Genomic DNA, 24,900 nt, shown 5'->3' with positions numbered 1-24,900 from the left:
CTCCCGGCCTGTATACTGCCACGGTGCTTCTGGGTCATCTGCTTCGTCTTCTTCCTCCTCCGGATGCTCCTGCTCCTCCTCTCTTTCATTTCCACTCACCTGAGTGGAAAAACCAATGATTTCACCAGACTCTACTTGTGCTCCAATGACCTCCTCCTCATCCTCCTCCAGTTCAGCCCCCACTGGACTCATGTGGCCATGAGATGTAGTCTCCACTTCTTCAGTGCCCTGACCAGACAGATTTTGCAGCATGATTTCCAGGACATGAAGCAGTGGAATGACGTTATTCATCCCGCAGTCCTGGCGACTGACAAATAACATGGCCTCTTCAAAGGGCCTGAGCAAATGGCAGGTGTCACACATGAGCTGCCAGTGGCTGACATCAAAGTTACACAGGGTAGTACTACGGTCTGCTTGCATCATCAAAAAATCATTAATAGCTTTTCTCTGTTCATACAGGTGGTCTAACATATGGAGGCTGGAATTCCAACGGGTGGAAACATCGCATATCAGACTATGTTGGGGAAGGCCGTTCTGACGCTGCAACTCAATGAGGGTGTGCTTGGCTTTGTAAGAATGGCTGAAGTGCGTGCACAGTGTTCTGGACATTTTTACAATGTCTTGCAGATGGCTGGAAGACTTCAGGAACTTGTTGACTACCAGATTGAACACTTGCGCCATGCAGGGCGCATAGGCCATCCCTCCTCGGTGCAGCGCGGACACCTTGTTCCTTCCATTGTCTGTCACCATGGTTCCGATTTTTAGTTGTCGCGGAGAAAGCCACACATTGATTTCTTGTTGCATGACACGCAGCAGTTCCTCCCCTGTGTGACTTTGTTTGCCCAGACAAAACCAGGTGTAGAACTGCATGACACCGCTGCCCTGCACATGTGGTATGATGGAGCAGCACTTGTGGAGGCTGAGGTGGTGGTGGAGAAGGAGGATAAATCAATGATTGTTCGGCTAGAATGCCCGGGCGCTAACCATCGGTGTAGGGAGTGACAGCAGCAGTGAATACTGACTTGACTCCAAAAAGATTTTTTTAAAACTGTAATTTCTTATTTAGAAATAAAATAATCAAATAAACAATAAAAAATAAATAGTAAAAAGATCAAATGATTAGAATCGGCTGAAGTGCCGTAGTAGACTGAGGTATAGAACATATATTATATTGTAAGGTTAATAAATGATAACGAACATGCACAAAGTATGCGCGATGTTTCGGCGCAGGATGCCGATAGGCACGCCGCGCCTGTGCTGAGAGCGGACAAAAGCGGGTGCACTCCCCAAGTGTGGCAGGGCACGCGGCGCTTGCGGCATCATAATGAAGGAGTAAATATATATATACAAAATTATATTCAATAAACATAGGAACAATATTGATCACGGTTTCCTATTGCACAGTGTTTCCCGTCATGCAGCTATGTTCCATAGCAAAAACAATAAAGATAGTCTAACCCCGATTGAACAAGTAAAATCAAAAATTCCCAATAGATTTAGCACTCTGAAGCAAAGGGAAATGTACTGAATCTACAAAATGCAAACCTTGGTCCCTGATGGACTAAATGAGAGCATAGAAAATATCTGACCGTTTTTATGTATCCTAGACATGTTCTGATATATCATTTTTTATATGTGTTTATATATGTTTTAAATGTTTTTATATATTTCTATATGTATATTACATGTATTTTATCTATAATTTTGTATATATATTTTTACTGCTCCAATATGAAGCGGCAAGCGCCGCTTGCCCTGCCACACTTGGGGAGAGCGTGCGCTTTTGTCCGCTCTCAGCACAAGTGCAGCGTGCCTATCGGCACCCGGCGCTGAGACATCATGCATACTTTGTGCATGTAAGTTATCATTTATTAACCTTACAATATAATCTATGCTCTATACCTCTGTCAACTATGAATTTATGTAAATCAGGGCACTTCAGCCGATTGGCCGGTTTTTAATCATTTGATTGGCTTCACACTTGTCAGCTATTAGTATACCTCTATAAATGTCTTCTGCCTATCATTGTCATCATTCCAGTCTTTGAGAAAGGGTCGTCCAACCCGAAACGCGTTAGTAGGAATTTCATACATTCTTTTTACAATTTTTTTTTATTGTTTATTTGATTATTTTATAAATAAATAAGAAATTACATCGGCTCCTCCGGTGTCTTTATAAAAAATTGCCACACCGCCGAGGTGATAATTTTACCACCAACACTCGACTACTACTACTCGACTACTACTGCCGCTGCCTCGCTGAGCCCCTGTGCCACTGCTTACTTGGACCTGCGAGTCAGGATTTGTTCCCCCGCGGATGTTTGGCTCCAGTTCTCACACTACTGCCACCCTGCTGACTCATGGCCACAGTAGCAACTTGCTGCATGGTCTGCTGCCTAACGCGCAAGCTGACACTCTCTTCGCCTGACGATGATGAATCTCCTGCTACACCCAGCTCCAAAGAGGGATCAGCTACATCGTCTTCAATTTGTGTTTCCCGGTCACTGCTCCTCTCCTCACCGGTGTTAGTATGCACAACCTGCCTACTGCAGGAAGCAGTGGAAGTCTGCCCCACCTCTTCACTGCCAAGCAGCTGCTGACTGTCCTCAAAGACTTCATCCTTGCTGAATAGTGGCGCTGAGCCCAGACCACCTAGTAGCTCTCGGGCTGCAGGAAAGGAACTGGACAGAGGCTGGTTAAGGACAGGTGAGGGCCTGCTGCGACGTCCCCTTACTGTGCTGCCACCTCTGCCTGCTCCACCTGCCACCTTTCTGTCTGACATAGTGGTTTATAAACTAAGTGGATTTCACACGTACATCTGGCTGTAAACTATTGTCCAAAAAGGTATGGCAATGTGCGTTATACAGATACCCCACAATTGACAGTGTAATTTCTGCGAAAAACACTGTATAAACTACTCGGATATGACACGTAAATCTGGCTGTAAACTATAGTCCCAAATAGGTATGGCAATGTGTGTTATACAGATATCCCACAACTGACCCCCAGTGAGAGGTCCACAAATCACTACAGCAGCTGCATAAAGAAATCGCTACTGCAGATGCATGAAAGTCAAACATTTTGTCACTAAATAGAACTGCTATTTGGGGTATAGAGATCCCCCTTAAAGAACAACCAGGGATTGGTCCGTCAATAGCTACTGCAGTGCATGAAAGTCAAACAGATTTCTTCCTATTCGATTTTGTTACTAAATAGAAGTGCTATTTGAGGTATCCAGATCCCCCTTAAAGAACAACCAGGGATTGCAGCAAGAATCCTTACTACACAAAACAGTAGCAGAAACTAGACGCTACAGGCAGCACATGAGGTGTGAAGTGCGAGATGTAAAATGGCTGGGTTTTATAGGTCTGTGTGACATCACATAAGCCTACCGGTCACTGATTGGCTTACAGGTCTGCAGATGTCATCGGGAGTGTTCCTTTCTTCTTCCCTGATCTGTTTCCATGACAGCCTGGAGTCTAAATAAATCTCCAAGACCTGTCATTGTTAAATATCTGTAATAGTAGGCCAGTAGCACAGTTTTACAGATCTATAGCAAATTCTCCATATTAGTAGTATTGCAGTATATGGAAGGAGCAGTCATACTCCCTAGCGTTAAAGTACCCTAAACGGTCTAAGAATAGTACATTTTTCCTCTTCCCTATAACTGAAATCAAAATAAATAGTCCTAAACATGTTTGGTATCACCGCGTCCATAATAGCATGCAGTGGTCCCATTTCTAGGTGAGGCTACAAGCGCTACAAACAAACTGGCTCACCCCAGGAAAGGAAGACCAAGAGTCATCTCTGCTGCAGAGGATTAGTTCATCCGAGTCACCAGCCTCAGAAATCACAGCAGCTCACAGCTGTACATATCAGAAACCAGGTCAATGCCACCCAGAGTTCTAGCAGCAGACACATCTCTACAGCAATATTTTAGAGGAGACTGTATGTAGCAGGTCTTCATGGTAAAATAGCTGCTAGTAAACCACTGATAAGGTCAGGCAACAAGCAGAAGATAATTTTTTGGGCTAAGGAACACGAGGAATGGACATTAGACCAGTGGGGATCTGTGCTTTGGTCAGAGTCCAAATTTGACATCTTTGGTTCCAGCTAGCCTGTCTTTTTGCGACGCAGAAAAAGTGAACAAATGGTCTCTACTAGAGATGAGCGAGTATACTCGTCCGAGTATACTGCTCGGTCGAGTATTAGCATACTCGGACCGGCTCGTTACTCGGACGAGTATCTCGCCGGCTCGAGATCGAGCAGTAAATTAATAAAATAAATTGAATAAAAGTATTTTTATTGTAAAAAAAAAATATTACACATGTTTCCATATGTTTTACTTGTAAGAACACATTGAAATAACACTATTCTTCACTTTCCAGGTGTTCGCGCGTGTCTCCCGCTAATTTAGGAGATGTTCGGAACATCTGGAATGTGAAGAATAGTGTTCTTTCAATGTGTTCTGCACTTAAATGGTCCTGTATTCACTGTTTTTAATGTTTTAATTCTATTCTTCACTTTGCAGCTGTGCGCGCGTATCTCCGAACCTATCGGGAGACACGCGCGCACACCTGCAATGTGAAGAATAGAATTAAAACATTAAAAACAGTGAATACAAGACCATTTAAGTGCAGAACACATTGAAAGAACAATATTCTTCACATTCCAGATGTTCGTGCACATCTCCTAACTTAGCGGGAGACACGCGCGAACACCTGCAAAGTGAAGAATAGTGTTATTTCAATGTGTTCTTACAAGTAAAACATCTGCAAACATCTGGAATTTTTTGTTTTTTGCACTGTTCTTTTACTGTTCAGTTTTATTAAAAAAATGAAATGGAAAAGTTTGTCTCGAATAACGAGCACCCGAACATTTTAGTGCTCGCTCATCTCTAGTCTCTACATCCTGGTTCCCACCTTGAAGCATGGAAGAAGCTGCGATGGTGTGAGGGAGCTTTGCTGGTGACAATGTTGGGGCTATATACTGAACCAGCATGGTTACCACAACATCTTGCAGCGGCATGCTATTCCATCCAGTTTGTGTTTAGTTGGACCATCATTTATTTTTCAACAGGAAAATACCCCAAACACACTTCCACGCTTCCAGGCTATTTGACCAAGTAGGAGAGTGATGGGGGCTATATCAGGTGACCTGCCCTCCACAGTCACCAGACCTGAATCCAATAGAGATGGTTTCAGATAAACTGGAGCGCAGAGTGAAGGCAAAAATGGCAAACAACTCCTAAGCATCTCTGGGAACTCCTTCAAGACTGTTGGAAAACCATTTCAGGTGACTACTAGAGATGAGCGAGCACTAAAATGCTCGGGTGCTCGTTATTCCGTACAAACTTTTCCCGATGCTCGAGTGTTCGTACCGAATAACGAGCCCCATTAAAGTCAATGGGAGACCCGAGCATTTTTTCACTGACAGAACACATTAAAAGAACAGTGTTACAGAACACATTACACATGTTTCCAGATGTTTTACTTGCAAGAATACATTGAAATAACACTATTCTTCACTTTGCAGGTGTTCGCGCGTGTCTCCCGCTAAGTTAGGAGATGTGCACGAACATCAGCAATGTAAAGAATAGAATAAAAACAGTGAAAACAGTGAACACAGGAGCATTTAAGTGCAGAACACATTGAAAGAACAATATTCTTCACATTCCAGATGTTCGTGCACATCTCCGAACTTAGCGGGAGACACGCGCGAACACCTGGAAAGTGAAGAATAGTGTTATTTCAATGTGTTCTTACAAGCCAAACATCTGTAAACATGTGTAATGTGTTGAAGAACAGTGTAAACACTGTTCTTCACTGTCTTTTATTAATTTAATGCTCAAACTCGAGCCGGCGAGATACTCGTCCGAGTAACGAGCCGGTCCGAGTATGCTAATACTCTACCGAGCAGTATACTCAGACGAGTATACTCGCTCATCTCTAGTGACTACCTCTTGAAGCTCATCATGAAAATGCCAGCAAAATAGGTGGCTACTTTGAACAACCTAGAATCTAAGACTTATTTTCAGTTATTTCACACTTTTTGTTAAGCATATAATTACACATGGGTTAATTCATAGTTTTAATGCCTTGAGTGAGAATCTACAATTTTTATTGTAGAAAATACATTGAAAAAAAGTTGTGTCCAAACTTTTGGTCTGTGCTATATATATTTAATTTTTTGATCTGATGTGTATTTCGTGAGATATTCCACCATTGTTACACCCCCCCTCCCATATTTGGTATCACTACATCTGTAACAATCTGATCAATAAATCTGAAACATTATTGACCCCTACTCAGTGAAAAAAAAAACTTACCAAATTATTCATGAAATCACTTCACAATAAATGTTCCAAAAACTGATCAAAAAGTATACATGTCCCAAAATGATACTACTGAAAAGAACAACTGTTCACACAAAAAGTAAGCTCTCAGCCAGCTCTGTCATCAAAAAATACTAAGGTTATGCCTCTGAAAAAGTCCAGAGCTACACTATCCATTATGTATTGGGTGCAACAAAGCTTGGCAAAGCTGGACATAGTTGATATAAAGTGGTGATAAAAATGTAATGTAAAGTGTATCTATTTCACTGCTGGCACTGGAATAAATCTACTTGATTATTGTCACCACTTTGGAACACTGCCATTTCTAAAGTTTAATTTTCTCAATTCCCAAAAGACATCTACCACCACTTTTAGACTGTCACCGTTCATGTTCGTTTCTTAGGGGTGATGAAGGAATCGTCCTGCCATGTTCCAGCACGTCTGCTACTTTGAAATAAAGACTTTATAACTTTATGCAAATGAGCAGGAGGTGCTCACCCCTCCACTGGCGGAGTGCCTTCTGGCTCAGTCAGAAGATAATTAAGGCACACCCCCTCATTGATATTCCCCTCAGGAATGCCGGCCGTAAGCACTACAGTCACCAAGTGAAGTCACCCGAGGGAGCATGCATAAAGGACTTAAATCTGACGTGTTATTTTGTGGGGGAATCTTCATGTTAGAAGTTAACTTCTGATCAATCTGTTATGTGCTAAATTATTAAAGATGCTCCGTCGATGCTCCGTTGTGTTTGCCCCCGCTGCCCCAGCTCCATACTTACATGCCCTGGTTCCTGTCTGCGGATCTCGGCTCCGGCCCGTCCGGCGGTGCTCCTGCTGTTTGACGAGCTTGCACGTGTCCCCGCTGCTAGGGCGCGCACGAGAGACTCTCCAGGAATTTATAGGGCCAGCGTCCTCCTTATTGGTGCTAGTATCAAGTACTGGCATCATTGATGCTGACTCCCAGCATCCCTGGCCAGATCTTCATGTCCTGTTACTGAAGAGAAAGCCCTCCGTGTTCCCGAGCGTTTCCAGACACCTCCGTGTATTCTGTGATTCCTGTGTTCCATGTTGTTCCCATGTTCCTGTGGCGGTCCTGGTATACTGTGGCGGTCCTGGTATCCTGTGGTGGTCCGGTAATCCAGTAGCCTCCCGAGGTCCTGCCAGCCATCCGAGGTCCTGCCTTCCTGTGGTCCTTGTGTCCCTACCTGGGCCACCACCACGGACCTAGTCGCACCCATGGAGCAACTTGGTGACTCCCTGCCGCAGCAAGACCATCCTGCTTTGCGGCGGGCTCTGGCGAAGACCAGGAGTTCACCTAGACTCCGCTCCCGGATTGCGGCTAGTATTGTTATTCCCCGCGGTTGTCCAGGGAGTCCACTGACTTAGTGCCATGGGACTATTCCCCTAGACTGTGACAACATGTGGGTGGATAAGCCCTGCTTTTTGGGTATCCAGTAGAGTAAAGAAACAAAAGGTGCAACATTGTCATTTTCTTTGGAGGGCAGATATGATGTAATCATTTTAGGAATTGTGACATTTTTGTAGAGCCCCTAAGGCACCAAAAGAGTTGAAAACCCCTATTCAAATTTTAGAAACCATCTATAAAGTATACTATGTGGTCATTTATATTTATTTTTATTCCTGTTTTGTCTGTCTTTTCTGAATCTTTTTGGCACATTGTAATTTTTGTGCCTTTTTGGGAACATTTTGAAATGTCTGCCAACATTTTTTGGCACAAAAAACTTCAGATGAAACCATACTTAATAAAAACTTAGAAAATGTTATGAAATTACTTGAGACATTTGTGAAACATTTTTGCAATATTTCTTACACATGTTGTGAAAAGAGGTTTGAAAAAAAACAATTTAACTCAAGGAAAAAGTGAGATTGATAAATCACCAAAGTAACACACAGAAAAACAGACAGACAAAAACTAGCCAAAACAAACAGAGATAAGATAAATGACCCCCCATGTGTGAGTGTAAGGTTAGTACTATATAATGTATACATTTTTAATACAATTTATTAACATTCGTCTTTGAAAATGAAAAAAATATTGAATTATACAAGTTACAATTATCCGTGATGAGTTGATTTCCTGCCTCTTATTAGTCACTTTACTTTAGGCGCAATCTAGGTGCAGTTTAGGCGCAGTTTAGGCGCAATTTTAGATTCAGGCTCTTACATGTGATCCTCCTACAAACTCCTACCTGCTTCTCTCCCACTCCCCAGCATGAAAATGACCCTCACAGCAGAGCTGTGTGACACCCAGCACCCAGTGACCTCCTCAGCAGTTTCTTCTCCTGGAAGGGATCCCCAGTGCTGCCCCCCTGTAATTCTGGCCAGTATCTTCCTCAGACACCAGTGTGGTTATCCTGCTACACAGGACACTTCTCTGTAATGTCTGAAAAATCCTACAAACTTCTCTTCTGCTCTAAGCTGAGGCTTTTGCAGATTGTTTTGTAAATAGAAGGTCAATAACCCCTTTCCGCACCTTGACGTGATTCTACGTCATAGGGTAGACGGAGAATTACGTCATGGAAATGCACGGGCTCAGCTTCTGCAGTAACAGCCGGGATCACATTTATCGCTATCCCACCTTTTTAACCCTATGACCGCGGCGTCTATGGTGCATCACCGCGACGATCGGCACCCTCGTTGCAGGGCCCCAGGGCTGCCTATAGTAGAAGCCTGTTAGGATCGTGCACTGTGCATGATCTAACAGTGTAGCTGTAAGCCTTTGCAGAATGCATAGGCTGACTATGTAATATGCTGCAATACATTGGTATTGCAGTATATTAAAATGAACAAGGGATCAAATGATCACTTGTTCATGCCCCACCCTGGGACAAAATAAAATGGTAAAAAAAAGTTTAAAAAAAAAGGTGCAATTAAAAAAAATGATTAAAAAAGAATAAAAGTCCCCAGAAGTTCCATCCCATTCAATAATCAAATGAACCATAAAAAAGTGAAAATCACCAAAAAAAACCACAACATATTGGGCATCACAGCGTCCGTAACGACTAGAGATGAGCGAACATACTCGTCCGAGCTTGATGCTCGATCGAGCATTAGCGTACTCGTAACTGCTCGTTGCTCGGACGAGTATTTCGCCCGCTCGAGAAAATGGCAGCTCCCGCCGTTTTGCTTTTTGGCGGCCAGAAACAGAGCCAATCACAAGCCAGGAGACTCTGCACTCCACCCAGCATGACGTGGTACCCTTACACGTAGATAGCAGTGGTTGGCTGGCCAGATCAGGTGACCCTGGGATAGACTAGCCGCTGCCCGCGCTGCTCGGATCATTCTCTGTCTGGATGCCGCTAGGGAGAGAGCTGCTGCTGCTCAGGGAAAGCGTTAGGGTGTTCTATTAGCTTACTGTTAGGCAGGAGTGATTCTTAAAGAACCCAACAGCCCTTCTTAGGGCTACAATAACGTTATAATTTTTTTTTTTTTTTATTTGCAGCTAGTACCATATTGTGAGGAATTAGCAGGGGGACTTGCTACCGTTGTGTTTAGCTCTTAGTGACACACATATCCACCTCAAACACCAAAGTGGGAAAATTTATTAGGGGTTTGAGTAGAATTAGGCACAGTCTGCCAGTTTCTTTTTATTTTACGTTTATTTTTTTCATAACTCAGCGTCATCTCATCTGGCATAGTAGTGTGCTGTAATACTTGGCTAGAAAATAGCCATAGGAGAATACAAACGTCTTAATTACGCCTGCAGTAGCGTTATATATATTTGATTTCTGGTTGATCTGCTGGTGGCTGTACTTGCTGCAGTGCATCTACTATCAAATTGGGAGCAATTTGGAGTCAGACTTGCGACCACTGTGTTTTAGTGACGCACATATCCATCGCAAAGACCGAAGTGGGAAAATTTATTAGGGCCCGGGGTTGTATTTCAATTAGGCACAGTCTGCCAGTTTCTTTTTATTTTACGTTTATTTTTTTCATAACTCAGCGTCATCTCATCTGGCATAGTAGTGTGCTGTTATACTTGGCTAGAAAATAGCCATAGGAGAATACAAACGTCTTAATTACGCCTGCAGTAGCGTTATATATATTTGATTTCTGGTTGATCTGCTGGTGGCTGTACTTGCTGCAGTGCATCTACTATCAAATTGGGAGCAATTTGGAGTCAGACTTGCGACCACTGTGTTTTAGTGACGCACATATCCATCGCAAAGACCGAAGTGGGAAAATTTATTAGGGCCCGGGGTTGTATTTCAATTAGGCACAGTCTGCCAGTTTCTTTTTATTTTACGTTTATTTTTTTCATAACTCAGCGTCATCTCATCTGGCATAGTAGTGTGCTGTTATACTTGGCTAGAAAATAGCCATAGGAGAATACAAACGTCTTAATTACGCCTACAGTAGCGTTATATATATTTGATTTCTGGTTGATCTGCTGGTGGCTGTACTTGCTGCAGTGCATCTACTATCAAATTGGGAGCAATTTGGAGTCAGACTTGCGACCACTGTGTTTTAGTGACGCACATATCCATCGCAAAGACCGAAGTGGGAAAATTTATTAGGGCCCGGGGTTGTATTTCAACTAGGCACAGTCTGCCAGTTTCTTTTTTATTTTACGTTTATTTTTTTCATAACTCAGCGTCATCTCATCTGGCATAGTAGTGTGCTGTAATACTTGGCTAGAAAATAGCCATAGCAATAGGATAGCATCGTTTGGTTTTAAAAACTAAAAAACACAAAAAAAAAAAAAAAAAAAAAGTTAAAAAAAAAATACAAGTTATAACTCTCATTTTCAAAATGTTTAACCCGAGGGCTAGGGGTAGAGGACGAGGGCGGGGACGTGGGCGTCCAACTACTGCAGGGGTCAGAGGCCGTGGTCCTGGGCGGGGTGAGACACCACCTGCTTATGAGGGAGCAGGGGAACGCCGCAGAGCTACACTCCCTAGGTTCATGTCTGAAGTTACTGGGACTCGTGGTAGAGCACTGTTGAGGCCAGAACAGTGCGAACAGGTGATGTCGTGGATTGCCGACAATGCTTCGAGCAATTTGTCCACCAGTCAGTCTTCCACGCAGTCCACCCATGTCACCGAAATCGGCACTCCTCCAGCTCCTGCACCTCAGCCTCCTCCCCCCCAGTCTGCCCCCTCCCAGCAAAATTTGCCATTTGAACCGGCATACTCTGAGGAACTGTTTTCTGGACCCTTCCCACAGTCACAAACCACTTGTCCGGTTGCTGATGAGCAATTTTCTGATGCCCAGGTTTTCCACCAGTCGCAGTCTGTGGGTGATGATGACCTTGTTGACGTAGTGGAAGAAGTGTGTAAAGAGGTGTCCGACGATGAGGAGACACGGTTGTCAGACAGTGGGGAAGTTGTTGTCAGGGCAGGAAGTCCGAGGGGGGAGCAGACTGAGGGATCGGAGGATGATGAGGTGACAGACCCAAGCTGGGTTGAGAGGCCGGGTGAACACAGTGCTTCTGAGACGGAGGAGAGTCCTCGACCAGAACAGGTTGGAAGAGGCAGTGGTGGGGCCAGACGGAGAGGCAGGGCCAGAGCTGGTGCATCAGCGCCAAATGTGTCAACTAGTGAAGCTCCCGTGGCGAGGGCTCCTGCGGCGAGGGCTAGATTTTCAGAAGTCTGGAGGTTCTTTAAGGAAACACCGGATGACCGACGGACTGTGGTGTGCCACATTTGCCAAACCAGGATCAGCAGGGGTTCCACCACTACTAGCTTAACAACCACCAGTATGCGCAGGCATATGAATGCTAAACACCCCACTCAGTGGCAACAAGCGCGTTCACCTCCGGCCGTGCACACCACTGCTCCTTCCCCTGTGTCAGCTGATAGTCAGCCCCCTGCCCAGGACCCTGCCACAAAAACCCCATCGTCACCTCCACGATCCTCCACAGCATCCACCAGCGTTCAGCTCTCCATACCCCAGACGCTGGAGCGGAAACGCAAATATAGTGCAACCCACCCGCACGCCCAAGCCCTTAATGTGCACATTTCCAGATTGCTAAGCCTGGAGATGCTGCCCTATAGGCTAGTAGAGACCGAGGCCTTTCGCAGCCTCATGGCGGCGGCCGCCCCTCGGTATTCGGTCCCCAGCCGCCACTACTTTTCCCGATGTGCCGTCCCAGCCCTGCACCAGCACGTGTCAGACAACATAATCCGTGCCCTGACCAACGCCGTTTCTGACAAGGTCCACCTGACCACGGACACGTGGACGAGTGCTGCCGGGCAGGGCCACTATATATCTCTGACGGCACATTGGGTTAACTTGGTGGAGGCTGGGACCGAGTGTGACCCTGCGGCTGGTCATATACTGCCGACGCCGAGGATTGCGGGGCCTACCTCGGTCCAGGTGTTTGAGGCCTACTATGCCTCCTCCTCCTCCCACCCCTCCTCCATCTCCTCCTCCGAACGACCATCCGTGGGCATGGTGCCATCAGTCGGTAGCTCTAGGCACAGCAGCAGTGCCGTCGCTAAGCGACAGCAGGCGGTGCTCAAACTGCTGAGCCTAGGCGATAAAAGGCACACCGCCCAAGAACTATTACAGGGCATCACGGCGCAGACTGATCTGTGGCTGGCACCGCTGAACCTGAAGCCAGGCATGGTTGTGTGTGACAACGGCCGTAACCTGGTGGCGGCTCTGCAACTCGGCAGACTGACACATGTGCCATGCCTGGCCCATGTGTTAAATCTGATAGTTCAGCGTTTCCTCAAGACATACCCCAATCTGTCTGATTTGCTCACGAAGGTGCGCCGCATCTGTGCGCATTTCAGGAAGTCCAGCACAGATGCTGCCACTCTCAGGGCAGCGCAGCGCCGCCTCCAACTGCCCGCTCACCGACTGTTGTGCGACGTGCCCACGAGGTGGAATTCAACACTGACCATGTTATCCAGAGTTTACCAGCAGCGCCGAGCGATTGTAGACTGCCAGATGTCAACTTCCACCAGAACTGGTAGTCAGGTCAGTCAGCTTCCTCAAGTCTACAATGAGGAGTGGACGTGGATGTCTGATATCTGTCAGGTGCTGAGTAACTTTGAGGAGTCAACACAGATGGTCAGTGGCGATGCCGCCATCATCAGCCTCACCATCCCGCTGCTTGGCCTGTTGAAAAACTCTCTGGTCAGCATGAAGTCGGAAGCTTTGCGCTCCTCACAAGAGACAGGGGAAGAAGATTCCCTTGTTGATAGCCAAAGCACCCTTAGGTCTGTTTCTCAGCGCATATCGGAGGAGGTGGAGGTGGAGGAGGATGAGGAGGAAGAGGAGGAGAATGTTGGCGAGACACAAGAGGGGACCATTGTTGAGTCCTACACTGTTGAGCGTGTATGGGCAGAAGAAGAGGAGTTGGAGGAGTTGGAGGAGGAGGAAATGGACAGTCAGGCCAGTGAGGGGAGTGAATTCTTACGCGTTGGTACTCTGGCGCATATGGCAGATTTCATGCTAGGCTGCCTATCCCGTGACCCTCGCGTTCAAAGAATTTATTCCAGCACCGATTACTGGGTGTTCACTCTCCTGGACCCACGGTACAAGCAAAATCTTTCCACTCTCATCCCTGGAGAGGAAAGGAGTGTGAGAATGCATGAATACCAGCAGGCCCTGGTGCACAAGCTGAAACAGTATTTCCCTTCTGACAGCGCTAGCGGCAGAGTGCGTAGTTCTGCGGGACAAGTAGCGAGGGAGAGTAGGCGAGCAGGCAGCTTGTCCAGCACTGGCAAGGGTACGCTTTACAAGGCTTTTGCCAGCTTTATGTCACCCCAGCAAGACACTGTCACCTGTCCCCAGTCTCGGCAGAGTAGGGCTGATCTTTACAGAAAGATGGTGAGGGAGTACGTAGCTGACCATACCATCGTCCTAAATGATCACACAGCTCCCTACAACTACTGGGTTTCAAAGCTGGACATGTGGCACGAACTGGCGCTCTACGCCTTGGAGGTTCTTGCCTGCCCTGCCGCTAGCGTCTTGTCAGAGCGGGTTTTCAGTGCAGCTGGTGGCATCATCACCGATAAGCGTACACGCCTGTCGACTGACAGCGCTGACAGGCTGACGCTTATCAAGATGAATAAAGCATGGATTTCTCCTAATTTCAAATCTCCAGCAGGTGAAGGAAGCTCAACCTGAATAATTTATCCACTCCTCCTCCTCCTCATTTTCCTCCTTCTCCTCCTCTTTCTACAGTAAAGCAGAGGAAACTGGCTGTTTTTTGACAGGGCCCACTGGCTCTAGGTATAGTACTTTATGCATTTAATTTTTCTGGAGGGCCACCGACACGGTCCTCTGTTTTAAACAATTTTTGGGAGTGCCACATACAGGCACTCAATCTATTCAATTTTTCTGGAGGGCCACCTTTCCGGTCCTCTGTTTTAAACAATTTTTTGGGACTGCCACATACAGGCACTCAATCTATTCCATTTTTCTGGAGGGCCACCTACCTGCTCCTCTGGTTTAAAAACTTTTTTGGACTGCCACATACAGGCACTCAATCTATTCCATTTTTCTGGAGGGCCACCTACCTGCTCCTCTGGTTTAAAAACTTTTTTGGACTGCCACATACAGGCACTCAATCTATTCCATTTTTCTGGAGGGCCACCTACATGCTCCTCTGGTTTGAAAACTTTTTTGGACTGCCACATACAGGCACTCAATCTATTCCATTTTTCTGGAGGGCCACCTACCTGCTCCTCTGGTTTGAAAAATTTTTTGGACTGCCACATACAGGCACTCAATCTATTCCATTTTTCTGGAGGGCCACCTACCTGCTCCTCTGGTTTGAAAAATTTTTTGGACTGCCACATACAGGCACTATCCAAATTGAATTGTCTCCATAGCAGCCTCCACACGTTGTCTCCATTGCTACCTCCAAAAGTCGTCCATATAGCTGCCTCCATACATCGTCCCTTTATCAAACGAGGTTTGTCAGGCCGAAATTTGGGTTGTTTTCATGGATTCCACATCAAAGTTGTTAACTTTGTCGCCACCCTGCTGTGTTATCCACAAAATACACTGGCAAACTTTTACCATTTACGGATATTATTTCAGCGCTTCTTGCGCATCTGTTTACATTCCCCTCACCCGCCATATCCTAAACTTATAAGAACGCTACTACACTTGATCTTATACAAAAGGTTCTTAGAAGTGCTGTTTGGGGAGTAGCCTAGAGACAGGGGCTTGGATTGGCGAAAGCTCGCCTAGCAGCGGAGCGCCAGCTCCATGCGCATCATGCGCTTCTTGCGCATCTGTTTACATTCCCCTCACCCGCCATATCCTAAACTTATAAGAACGCTACTACACTTGATCTTATACAAAAGGTTCTTAGAAGTGCTGTTTGGGGAGTAGCCTAGAGACAGGGGCTTGGATTGGCGAAAGCTCGCCTAGCAGCGGAGCGCCAGCTCCATGCGCATCATGCGCTTCTTGCGCATCTGTTTACATTCCTCTCACCCGCCATATTCCAAACTTATAAGAACGCTACTACACTTAACTTGGTGCAGGCTGGGACCGAGTCTAACCCTGGGGCTGGTCATATACTGCCGACGCAGAGGATTGCGGGGCCTACCTCGGTCCAGGTCTCAAAGGCCTACTATACCTCCAAATCCTCCCACCCCTCCTCCACCTCCTCCTCCTCCGAATTACCATCCGTGGGCATGGCGCCATCAGTCGGTAGCTCTAGGCACAGCAGCAGTGCCGTTGCTAAGCGACAGCAGGCGGTGCTCAAACTGCTGAGCCTAGGTGATAAAAGGAGCTATTGCAGGGCATTCCACATCAAACTTGTTAACTTTGTCGCCACCCTGCTGTGTAAGCCACAAAATATACTGGAAAACTTTTTTCATTTACGGATATTATTTCAGCGCTTCTTGCGCAGATGTTTACATTCCCCTCACCCGCCATATCCCAAACTTATAAGAACGCTACTACACTTGATCTTATCCGAAAGGTTCTTAGAAGTGCTGTTTGGGGAGTAGCCTAGAGACAGGGGCTTGGATTGGCGAAAGCTCGCCTGGCAGCGGAGCGCCAGCTCCATGCCAAGAACCAACTAACATAGTTTTAACTGCAGTACCTTTAATCTACTACTAGTTCACTGCCTCCATACATCGTCCCCTTATCAAACGAGCTGTGTCAGGCAGAATTTTGGATTGTTTTCATGGCTTCCATGTTAACTTTGTCGCCACCCTGCTGTGTAATCCACAAAATATACTGGCAAACTTTTATCATGTACCAATATTATTTGAGCGCTTCTTGCTCACCTTCTTTGGTTCCTCTCTGCTACCCATTGGTTTGAAGCCTGAGTCCATTTAGGGTATGTCGCCATGCCACTCTCTAGCCTTCCGCTGCTGCCGCTGCCTCTGCATGCCGTCCCCTATAGTGTCAGGGTCAATTATTGGATGTTTTAGATGCTATCTAGCTTCATTCTGTCACTCTGTCATGGCCATGCTGTTGCCCATAATTTTGGCATAATGGTGCGATTAAGCAGCCTCAGAGGCATCCATGCATGCTGCCCCTGCTGTTTCCTGTCCATTTCCGTGGTGTTTCCATCCTTTTCTGAGGTTCCCAGGTGTTTGGCCAAGCTTCCCTGTGCAGAGCCTTGGTCCCCTTGAAAAATGCTCGAGTCTCCCATTGACTTCAATGGGGCTCGTTACTCGAAACGAGCACTCGAGCATCGGGAAAAGTTCGTCTCGAATAACGAGTACCCGAGCATTTTAGTGCTCGCTCATCTCTAGTAACGACCCGTACAAAAAAATAAAATTGACATTGAACCCATATGGTGAACGCCATAAAGAAAACACAAAAAAAAAACCTCACAAAAATTATGAAATTTTTACATTTGAACTCAAAAAAGCGCATGAAAAGTGATCATAAAGTAAAATTTACCCCATTATGATACCAAGACAAAGTAAAGCTTGTCCCACAAGAAGTAAGCTCTAAACTAGCTCTGTAAACAAAAAAAATGTAAATTTTCTGCCCATTGTTGGCGATGCAAAAACAAGCAATTTTCTCATTAAATGAGTTCTATATTCTGCAAAACAAGTTAACCATAAAAAAGCCATATAAATGTATCACCATAATCGTGATGACCCATAGAATAAAGATAACACATTATTTTTATGGTACGATGCTACCATAAACAAGAATTAATGATTTTTTTAACCACCACCAAGAAAGAGTTAATCAAATCTGATTATTAACTATTGTAAATGATGTACCTGAAAACTGGATCTCATCCACAAAAAAATAATCCCCCATATGTCCAGATTGCAAAAAAGTAAACATTTTTTAGCCTGTAAAATGTGACAATACAGATCTGCTCTGAATGGTGCCTCCTTCTGCTTTATTGCCCGCACGTGTGCCCATATAGCAGTTTACCAACACATATGGGGTATCCTCAGACTCGGGAGAAATTGGTTATCATTAGCGATGAGCAAGTATACTCGTCCGAGCTTGATGCTCGTTCGAGTATTAAGGTGCTCAAAACGGCTCGTTGCTCGGACGAGTATTTCCCCTGCTCGAGATCGAGCATTTAATTAAAAAAACACAGTGAAGAACAGTGAAGAATAGAATAAAAACAGTGAACACAGTGAACACAGGATCATTTAAGTGAAAAACACAGTGAAAAACACAGTGAAGAATAGATTACAGATGTTCGGCACATCTGCTTACTTGTCGGAAGATACACGCGAAACGGTGCAAACAAAATAGTATGTGAAGAACAATATATATGTGTGAAGAACACATTGAAGAACACAGTGAGCAGGACTGAGACACCGGGGAGCAGCACAGAGACACCGGGGCAGCAGCAGCAGGGAGACACCGGGGCAGCAGCAGCAGGGAGACACCGGGGCAGCAGCAGCACGGAGACATCAGGGCAGCGGCAGCAGCACGGAGACATCGGGGCAGCGGCAGCAGCTCAGAGACATCGGGGCAGCGGCAGCAGCACGGAGACATCGGGGCAGCGGCAGCAGCACGGAGACATCGGAGCAGCAGCTGCAGCATGGAGACATCGGGGCAGCGGCAGCAGCACGGAGACATCTGGGCAGCGGCAGCAGCAGAGAGACATCGGGGCAGCGGCAGCAGCACGGAGACATCGGGGCAGCACGGAGACATCGGGGCAGCACGGAGACTTCAGTGGAAGAAGAGGAGCGGATCCCGGGACAGAGTATCTCCTGACAAGTAAGCAGATGTGCCGAACATCTGCAATCTATTCTTCACTGTGTTTTTCACTGCGTTTTTCACTTAAATGATCCTGTGTTCACTGTGTTCACTGTTTTTATTCTATTCTTCACTGTTCTTCACATCTGCTAACTTGTCGGGAGATAATATACGCGCGGAACAGTGAAGAATAGATTGCAGATGTTTGCATACATCTGCTAACTTATCAGAAGACATTCTTTTTCAATTAAATAACACATTTTATTCCCGAACCATGGTCCCTTTGAAAAATGCTTGGGTCTCCCATTGACTTCAATGGGGCTCGTTATTCGAGACGAGCACTAGAGCATCTGGAAAAGCTTGTCTCGAATAACGAGCACTCGAGCCTTTTAGTGCTCGCTCATCTCTAGTTATTATACCTTTTGGAGTTTTTTGTCATTTAATTATTTGTGACGGTTTAATTTTTGGCCAAAATTAATATATTGTCTAAAAAAATTACAGCTTATAAATTACACCTCCATTTTGTATTAACCCCTGTGAAGCTTCTAAAGGGTTGACACACTTCTTAAAGTTGATTTTTCATAAAATAGCATGATTTATGGGGTTTTACTGCTGTTTATGTCTCTCACTGTCACTTAAAGCTGATCAGGTGACTCTAAATAAGGGTTTTGGTGATTTGCCTAAAAATGAGCAGAATTGCACCCAAAATTCTGAACCTCCTAAAAACCTAGAAAAGAGAGCGGATGCATAAATCCCTATACCAATTTTAAGTAGATATACGGGAAATGTTAGTTATTAAGTTACTTGGGTACTATGACTATCTGCCTGAAAAGCAGGAAATTTTGAACTTTGAAAATGAATAATTTTTCGAAATTTGAATTTTTTTCATAACCAAACAGAAAAGATATCATCAAAATGTTTCTATTACTTTAAAGTACAATGTGTGTCGAGAAAATCTCAAAATACCCTGGATATGTTAAAGCGTCACAGAGCTATAACCTTCTATAATGACACAGGGCAAATTTTAAAAATCAGGCCTGGTCCTAAAGGTCTAAAATGGCATAGACCTGAAGGGGTTAACTGTAAATAAATGCAGGACAATATTGTCTGCAGTATCTATAGTGTCTGTAGTATGTGTAGTGTCTTTAGTGTCTTTAGGATCTGTAGTGTCTGTAGTGTCTGTAGAGTCTGTACTAGTGTCTGTTGTGCTCTGCTGCTCTCTACAAGAGCTCAGTGTTGCTTCTCAGTTATGCCACCTTCGGGCTGGGATGTTCTTGCACCTTTTTTTTGCGCCTAAACGAAAAGCCGCAAAAAGATGAATATTATTAGGCGCAGTAAGACATTTGCATTGGTAGGATAAATGAGGGAAACATGGTTATTTTTGCTGCGCGGCTAGTTTGGTGTTTAGTCGCAAAACTGACACAAACACAGTACGACAGTATGAAAAGTCACAAAAACAACAGAAAAAATGTGTGATACATCTGGCCCATTATGCTAGCTATGGGGGAGATTTATCCTTTTTCTTTCTAGTTTTCTAGTTGTCTGGTTACTTTTATGTGTAGTTTCTTAATCTAATTTTTGGTGGATTCTCCTTGTGTTAAATTGCACCTGTGCCTGTTATTGCTTCCAGGTGTGGAGAATGCAACTTTTTTTTTTTTTAAATCACAAATTACATTTATGCAAAATGTCTCACGGATGGGTGTCTGATAAATCTGATAAAAAATGTTTTTCCAAAAGATAAAAAGGAATAGGCAATTTGTCCAGATTTGCTAAACTTTTGATGTTTCTAAATAAAGCATTATTACACCTAAAATTAATTTGTTTTTCATACTTAGACAGGTCAGTGCTGCCTAGCATTTGCAACTTTTTTGCATTTTTTTAAAAAAAATCACAGTTGGCAAATACATCTAACTTTAGTCTAAAAAGATTGATTTGTAAGATAAATATTAAGATAAAATTGGAAAGATAAATCTATTGGAAACCATTGCACCACAAGTTGGGGTGCAAATGTGGAGAAGTCGCAAAATAGTGTGCAAAAATGGCATTACGCTATAATCTGCAACTTTTTTATTTTAACATTTAGGATAAAGGTAGTGGTAAATCTCCACCTACATATTTTTGCTTCATTTCTACTAGAGTTTGAAAGAACCAAGCCTACTAGTGTGTCGGGTTAAAGGGGGTAAGAGGGAATCTGTTGACCAAATGAACATTTATTAAACAACTTATGAGACACAGCCTGGTTTAAAGAAACCCTACCAACCCTTATGTGACAGACTGATTTAAGTAAACAAGGTATAAACTTTAGTATAATTATGGGAATTTTCTCATTGTTTTCATAAAAAAAAGGTTTGGTTGAGGCACATGAACCTAAACCCCAAAAACCAGGATCAGTGCTGGTACCAATCACTGGCACTGTAGTAACCCATAAAGGCATTTAAAAGCCGGTGGCATTTAAAGAGTTTACACCCTTAGTTGGCAATTATCGCATGTTTTACCAGTGGGGGTAAGTTCAAACGCCACACCCCAACATCTGGCTGAAGAACATTGTGGTTTGGAATGCTCCTCCCTATTCATGAGACCCATGATTGCCTAATAGAGTTTGTTTATTTATGAGGTAGTTGTATGACAATAGTTTAAATGTACTAGAGTATTGTGAATAAAAAAAAATAATCTACTGCTCAACTTGGCACATTAGTTATTTCCCCATCAAATTTTTGTGGGAGACGTGAAGTCATTATTACAGATGAAGCCTTAAGGCAATTGACCTCTTTATCAGTTTTTTGATTGCATTCATAACTTCTTTGTTTCTCAATGTATAAATAATAGGGTTTAATGTTGGTGTAATAACTGTATATAAGATGGCAGCAATCCTGTCTTTTTCCAGTGAAGTTTCAGAAGAAGAACCTAGGTAAGTGCACATGGCTGTCCCATAAAACAGGATGACAATAGTAAAGTGTGAGGAACATGTTGAGAATATTTTGGACCTTCCTTTTGAAGATTTTATCTTGAGGATAGAAGTAATGATGAAAAAGTAGGACAACATAGTAAGAGAAAATGTGCCTATACTTAGAAAGCCACTCACTGTAGCCAGGGTGATCTCGTTCACACTGATATCTTTACATGCTAACTTTATTACTGGTTTCACGTCACAGAAAAAGTGTTTGATTCTTTGATTATTACAAAATGGCAGCTGGGCTGTCATGACGGCATGTATTAAAGAAGTGCTGAAACCTGTGAACCATGATACAAAAACCAGTTGAATACAGGTAGACCTCCTCATTATGTTTATATATTGTAGTGGGTGGCAGATAGCAACATATCGGTCATACCCCATGGAAGCCAAAAGAACACCCTCAGTACATCCCAAAGAATGGAAGAAATATATCTGAGTGATACACCCCTTGACAGTAATTGAATTCATCATGAACAACCCAGCCATCAATTTTGGAACTGTCACCGAAGAAAACAGAAAATCCAAAAAAGAAAGGTTTCCCAGAAGGAAATACATTGGAGACTGTAGAGTAGGATCTCTGACCACCAATGATACTATGGTGAGATTCCCACAAATGTCGAGAATGTAGAAAAAAAGTACAAAAACAAAGAGCAACTTCTGGAGCCAGGGCTGCCCGGTGATTCCTGTGAAGATGAACTCATCTAGTAATGTTTTATTAATTTCTTCCATCTTTTTGTAATATGTTATACAAGGTGTTGAAAAGGTAACAATAACAATATGCTAAAGGTAAAAAAAATAACAATACGTTAAAGATAAAATTTAAATCAAAATGTTAAAGATGTGAATCTGCAACAGAAAAGCAACCGAACAATCAATCCCTACAACAAACATTATCATATGTAAAACATTTAAAAATGTAGTAATTATAAAATATCTTTATAAAAGGTATGTACTTATTGTTTGCTATTGATTCAGCCTCAGTATTAAGATGAAAGTATGCAAATAAGCTTTCATTGCTGGAAAATAACAATTCTGTATCTCGCATCCCTATTGGAATGCAACCAAGCTATAGATTTTGAGACATGACAAGCAACGTAAGCCACCCCTTAAGAATATTTCTTTCAAAAGCAAAGTACACATTGAAAAACACTGTAATTCCTACTTTTGTGGTTATGGAAATTAATTTTCATTCATTACTTTATTTTAATAAGTAAATAAGGTGGCTAAGTGGTACAAATACCTAGACCTTGGTAACCAGCCTTATCTAAACTTCTCCATTTTTGTCTTTGCTAACCTTATCAAAGCTGTTTTTTACGGCCTTCTCCATTCATGCTACACAAATTGCTATGGAAAATGGTCTCACATGAAGCGAAAAACATGCGGTACCACTGAATGGTTGAACATACCGTACCACTAAGATGGGGAAGCAAGTACGAGTTCATCAACAAGTTTTGCCCTATACAGTCGGAGGGGATGCCTTCGAAACTTAAAAAAATGTATTAAATATTTTAAGTGTCGATGTTATGGATAAGCACAAAGTAATAAATTGTACATTGTTTTTAGAGTGTTCTTAAAACAGTTTAAGGAAGTTATCGCAAAAATTCTCAAGAAGAGGCCAAAGATTGGGAGTCTACTGAATTCTGAAATAGATATTGTCCTGGATATTTGATGCCATCCAAACCCTTATCTTCTGAAAAATGAAGACAAAGGAAAATACTTACTTAGAAATCAAGATAAAAATGTAAGGAAATTAAAAACAAAGGAAGAACCAAAAATACTCAACATGGAATTCATATAATGTAAAACATGCAGTTCCCCTTTTCTACTTTAGGTGAGATGATCTTAATGTCTTGGAGTTTCCAATGAGTGCAATATATAGTGGTAGATTTATTCAGCAGGGAAATTACTAATGTTCATGTTATTTTTCCTTTCATGGGGAAATTAGTGTCTGGGGTTAAGACTATATTATAATTATAAATATAATGACTGCAATTCTATATTGGTTTATCCCATTTACACTGTGTTACTTATCTAACATTGATCAGATAAAATAATTTTCACAGTTATATGCAGCCAATCACAAAGCTACCCAAAGCTTTACCAATTTTCATTTAAACATCATTTTAAAGAGAAAAAGATATCTGGAACGTACATCCACATGTTATACAAATATATACTGCTGTTAGAGATGAGCGAGTATACTCGTCCGAGCTTGATGCTCGTTCGAGTATTAAGGTACTCGAGACGGCTCGTTGCTCGGACGAATATTTCCCCTGCTTGAGATCGAGCATTTAATTTAAAAAACACAGTGAAGAACAATGAAGAATAGAATAAAAACAGTGAACACAGTGAACACAGGATCATTTAAGTGAAAAACACAGTGAAAAACACAATGAAGAATAGATTACAGATGTTCGGCACATCAGCTTACTTGTCGGAAGATACGCGCGAAACGGTGCAACCAAAATAGTATGTGAAGAACACATTGAAGAACACGGTGAGCAGCACAGAGACACCAGAGAGCAGCACAGAGACACCAGGGAGCAGCACAGAGACACCGGGGAGCAGCACAAAGACACCGGGGAGCAGCACATGGAGACACCGGGGAGCAGCACATGGAGACACCGGGGAGCAGCACATGGAGACACCGGGGAGCAGCACATGGAGACACCGGGGAGCAGCACATGGAGACATCGGGGAGCAGCACATGGAGACATCGGGGAGCAGCACATGGAGACATCGGGGCAGCGCATGGACACATCGGACAGCACGGAGACACATCGGAGCAGCACATGGAGACACCGGGGAGCAGCACATGGAGACACCGGGGAGCAGCACATGGAGACACCGGGGAGCAGCACATGGAGACACCGGGGAGCAGCACATGGGACACCGGGGAGCAGCACATGGAGACACCGGGGAGCAGCACATGGAGACATCGGGGAGCAGCACATGGAGACATCGGGGCAGCGCATGGACACATCGGGCAGCACGGAGACACATCGGAGCAGCACATGGAGACACCGGGGAGCAGCACATGGAGACACCGGGGAGCAGCACATGGAGACACCGGGGAGCAGCACTTGGAGACATCGGGGAGCAGCACATGGAGACACCGGGGAGCAGCACATGGAGACACCGGGGAGCAGCACATGGAGACACCGGGGAGCAGCACAAGGAGACACCGGGGAGCAGCACTTGGAGACACCGGGGAGCAGCACTTGGAGACACCGGGGAGCAGCACATGAGGACACCGGGGAGCAGCACATGGAGACACCGGGGAGCAGCACATGGAGACATCGGGGCAGTGCATGGAGACATCGGGGCAGCGCATGGACACATCGGGCAGCACAGAGACACATCGGGGCAGCATATGGAGACATCAGGGCAGCACATGGAGACATCGGGGCAGCACGGAGACTTCAGTGGAAGAAGAGGAGCGTATCTCCCGACAAGTAAGCAAATATGCAGAACATCTGCAATCTATTCTTC

At 44.2% G+C, this 24,900-nt stretch overlaps 1 protein-coding gene across 1 annotated transcript; it reads right to left on the bottom strand.

The window, feature by feature from the left end:
- Window positions 1–21,192: 21,192 nt before the first annotated feature.
- On the bottom strand, window positions 21,193–22,137 carry LOC140070094 (olfactory receptor 12D1-like). The gene has a single exon (XM_072116427.1). The coding sequence runs from the start codon at window positions 22,135–22,137 to the stop codon at window positions 21,193–21,195; it is 945 nt and encodes a 314-aa protein (XP_071972528.1).
- Between the last annotated feature and the right edge of the window lie 2,763 nt (window positions 22,138–24,900).

This window comes from Engystomops pustulosus, chromosome 7 (genome assembly GCF_040894005.1).
Source record: "Engystomops pustulosus chromosome 7, aEngPut4.maternal, whole genome shotgun sequence".
Taxonomy (NCBI): domain Eukaryota; kingdom Metazoa; phylum Chordata; class Amphibia; order Anura; family Leptodactylidae; genus Engystomops; species Engystomops pustulosus.
The sequence above is the reverse complement of the archived record's forward strand: the minus strand, read 5'-3'. Positions and strand labels throughout refer to the sequence as shown.

Coding starts and splice junctions, on each gene's coding strand:
- LOC140070094 (XM_072116427.1), bottom strand. CDS start 22,137: ATGGAAGAAATTAATAAAACATTACTAGATGAGTTCATCTTCACAGGA.